The sequence below is a fragment of the Kryptolebias marmoratus genome, linkage group LG20 (genome assembly GCF_001649575.2).
Source record: "Kryptolebias marmoratus isolate JLee-2015 linkage group LG20, ASM164957v2, whole genome shotgun sequence".
Taxonomy (NCBI): Eukaryota; Metazoa; Chordata; class Actinopteri; order Cyprinodontiformes; family Rivulidae; genus Kryptolebias; species Kryptolebias marmoratus.
This window is the reverse complement of record NC_051449.1, coordinates 26,641,932-26,645,263: the sequence shown is the minus strand read 5'-3', so window position 1 is coordinate 26,645,263 and position 3,332 is coordinate 26,641,932. Positions and strand designations below refer to the sequence as shown.

The 3,332-nt window shown below is 40.5% G+C and overlaps 1 protein-coding gene across 3 annotated transcripts in view; it reads left to right on the top strand.

Moving 5' to 3' along the window:
* Positions 1–426: 426 nt before the first annotated feature.
* Positions 427–3,332, top strand: part of LOC108250420 (E3 ubiquitin-protein ligase RNF31) — an 82,459-nt gene continuing 79,553 nt past the window's right edge. For all 3 annotated transcript variants that reach the window (XR_005234589.1, XM_037982056.1, XM_037982055.1), the window contains exons 1-2: positions 427–546; positions 2,790–2,988. Coding sequence is in view for 2 of the 3 variants with exons in the window: in XM_037982056.1 (XP_037837984.1) it covers positions 2,791–2,988 (198 nt within the window). In the remaining variant the exon portion in view is untranslated. The remainder of the gene's footprint in view (positions 547–2,789; positions 2,989–3,332) is intronic.

The window sequence follows — 3,332 nt, the reverse complement described above, 5'->3', positions numbered from 1 at the left end:
TTAGAACAATATTTGTAAAAATGATCTATATCCAACTCCGTATAAGCAAAGGCCGATTAGCTTGGATCGCCATGTTGAATCAGGTTGACTTAACAGTTGAGATATCAAACCAATTATTGCTTTCTGAAAGTTTTATTAAAATCCAGCCAGTGGTTTATAAGATTATTTTTTGCTAACAGCACAGACAAGTGAACACACACACAGTCAGACATGAACAAAAATATTATCGCCATTTCGCCTTCGGTCACCACATTGCTAAAGCGTGAACGGACGTTTGAACAGTAGTCACTTCATTGTTTGTAAAGGTTATCGCTGATCTGTAATGCACCGGTGCAGATGTGGGCGGGATCTAAACGTGACGTCATCAGCGCAGCCTCCATGTTCTGCAGTGATGTGATAAGATTCTGCGCAGTAGCATCCTGTGATTTCCACAGATGTGACCTAGACGGTGCTGTGAGACCGGCCCACTCGGACGGCGGACTCCTGGGGTTCGGCGGTTCGGGGACAGCAGAGCCGGTGTGAGCGGATCCATTGAGCTTAGAACAGGTAGGAAACAGGAGCTGGTTCTCCTGTTCACATCTCTGAACACGTTGATGAGAAGTAGAGCGGAGGACCGTTTGGGTTCAAAGAGATTCATGATGATAATGATGATGAAGGCTCCTCCTGGTGAGCGCCAATCAGATCCTGCCTCTGTCACGTGACTGTATAAAGCACACCGTACGTGTTTTTGTTAGGACTAATATTTGCTGTTTTAGACGCATCAACCCTTGAAACCAGGGCCATAGCCAGACTTTATAAAATACTGAGGTCAATCACTCATTATCCCCCTGCATATCAGTTACAATGAAGACCAAAACGTTTTTTAAAACAAGTGACTTGAGTGTGTATATGACATGTATTTGTGTGTGTTTGTAAATCCACGGGGATCGACATCATCTGGATCAACAGAGGACTCAGGGCACAACCGTGATGACTCATTGAAATGACATGAATTAGTTTATATGAATGTTGATTTTTTCATGCTGCACAAACACATTCAGAACACAAGATTTTAGCATAGATTTCATCTTTTTATCAAATACCAGTGAGGTTTTGTAGTTTTGGAGCTGGACCAGCACTAGTATGGTTCGAATGCAAAAAAAGTGCTGAAGTCAAACTCTATTGAGGTTTTACAAATCAGATGAAGGTCTTACAGATCACACACTTGGTTTTAAATGTTTGGTCAAACTTTGTAAATAATATTATGAGCAGTCTCATGCAAAGTAGCAAGATGTTATTCTTGGTATGTGTTGCGATAGATTCTCAGCTACTACCACCTCAAACTTTAGCTCAATATTTGTAAATTTGACTGAGTTATATCTAACTTTGTGCTAGATAGTTTCAATTAACTGTGGCAGCCATCTGGATATGAATTGACTTCAAAACGTAATCAGCTGTATAAGTACATGCAATTGATAATTTGTAGGAGTTTCAATAAAGTACACCTCATAGTTGATGAGATATTTTGCTAACAGACAGACAGAGTTGACTCCAACAATTAATTCAAAAGTTTTAAACAAAGATCTGAAGCAATGGGTAACACTTGGGGTATGTGTTGTCAGCGACTTTCAGCTACACCCATCTGTCCAATTTCTTTACCCGCGTTTGCATTCAGGGAGCGTGTGCCTATTTCCAGCGATCACTGTGTGAGAGGCACAATATTTGTAAAACCAAGTTATAGCCATTTTTGTGTTTTCTAAAGTCCGTTTCCTGTGATGGCCATCTTGAATTGGGTTGATTCCAAAATGAAATTACTTTTATATGCACATTCAGTGATTACTTTCTGAGAGTTTCATTAAAATGATTGATTCTGATGATCTACTGTATGATGTTTTTGATGACTGTAATGATGCTTTAAATGAAGCGCAACCTGTTAGCATAGCAATGTACAATCCTGGTCCTGGAGGGCAGCCATCCTGATAATTTTAGATTTTTCCCTGCTCTTCAGCAGGGCTTCAAGTTCTACAGAAGCCTGTTAATCACCTATTGATTCAAATCAGGTGTGTCAAAGCAGAGAAACAACTAAAACATGCAGGATAGTGGCCCTTCAGGACCAGGATTGGACACTACTGTGTTAGCATTCTCAGCTACTAACATACAGTATATCTTAGCTCAGTATCTGTAAAACTGATAGATTTATGGCAATTTCTGTGTTTTTTAACTTTAGTTGACTGTGGCGGCCATCTGGAATCAGGTTGACTGTAAAAGTCAATCAGCTGTAGTTACACTGTAATTTTTTTCTTAGTTTTCTGTTTGTTCTTTTGGTTTTAAAAAAAAGCACTGAAAGCACTGTAAGTCTTGCTCATCATAATAAAACAAAATGAAAAATGGCTTAGAAATTTTGTAATTTTCTGTATTTTTTTGTTGTTGTTTTTTTAGCGCCCACTGCTGAAGGCAAAAGGGCATTTACAACTGATTAACTTTTGGAGTTGACTTAAGTCCAGATGGCTGCTACAGCTAAGTGACTTAGCCAACAAAAACAAAGGCTATAACTCTGTCCCTTCGCATCTAAATGAACTTAGTTTAAAACTCTAGCTTGAAAGACAGTGGGAGAAATGGATTCCTTAAAGAAATGTTACACCTTAAATTTTATGAAGTGTACAAAGTTACTGGTTACACCATGTGAACAAGAGTAGTTAAATACATCAAGGTTCGTATGTTGGATTTTAATAGGCACTGACTCTCTCTCTCTTTCTCTCTCTCTCTCTCTCTCTCTGTGATGTTGTTGTTGTTGGTGGTGGTGGAGGTAGAATGACGTCCCTCTCAGAGCAGCTTCAGGAGGTTCGGAGTCAGGCTGAGGTGTGTCTGTTCACCGGGGGCAGGGTTATGGATGTGCGTGCAGCAGTGATGGCCATGGCTAATCTGCCTCTGCCCCCCTGCTCTAAATATCGCCACATTGCAGCAGAGACCATGGTAATAGAAAACAGCTCGGGTGTGAACAGAAAGGAGGTGAGAGAACAGGAGTTTGTATGTAATCCTGCTGAATTAACAGGAACATGCTTACAAAGCCCTGACTGAGCCTGGGGTTCTGTAAGGGCTTGTCCACAATAGAATGTTTTGTTTTTTCCCAAAATAAACTTTTTTATTGTAATTTCTAAAAAAATAGCCTTGTAAACACTGTTTACGGAATTGTTTGTAGAAATGGTTTCATCTACATTAGCGTTTCTCAACGGGGGCGGTACCGCCCCCTGGGGGGCGTTGAGAGGATGACGGGGGGCGCTGGCAGCAATATTTTCAAAAAGGGGGCGTTGATATTCTTTTGGGGGGCGTTTGCTTGAAGGTAAAGTTTACAC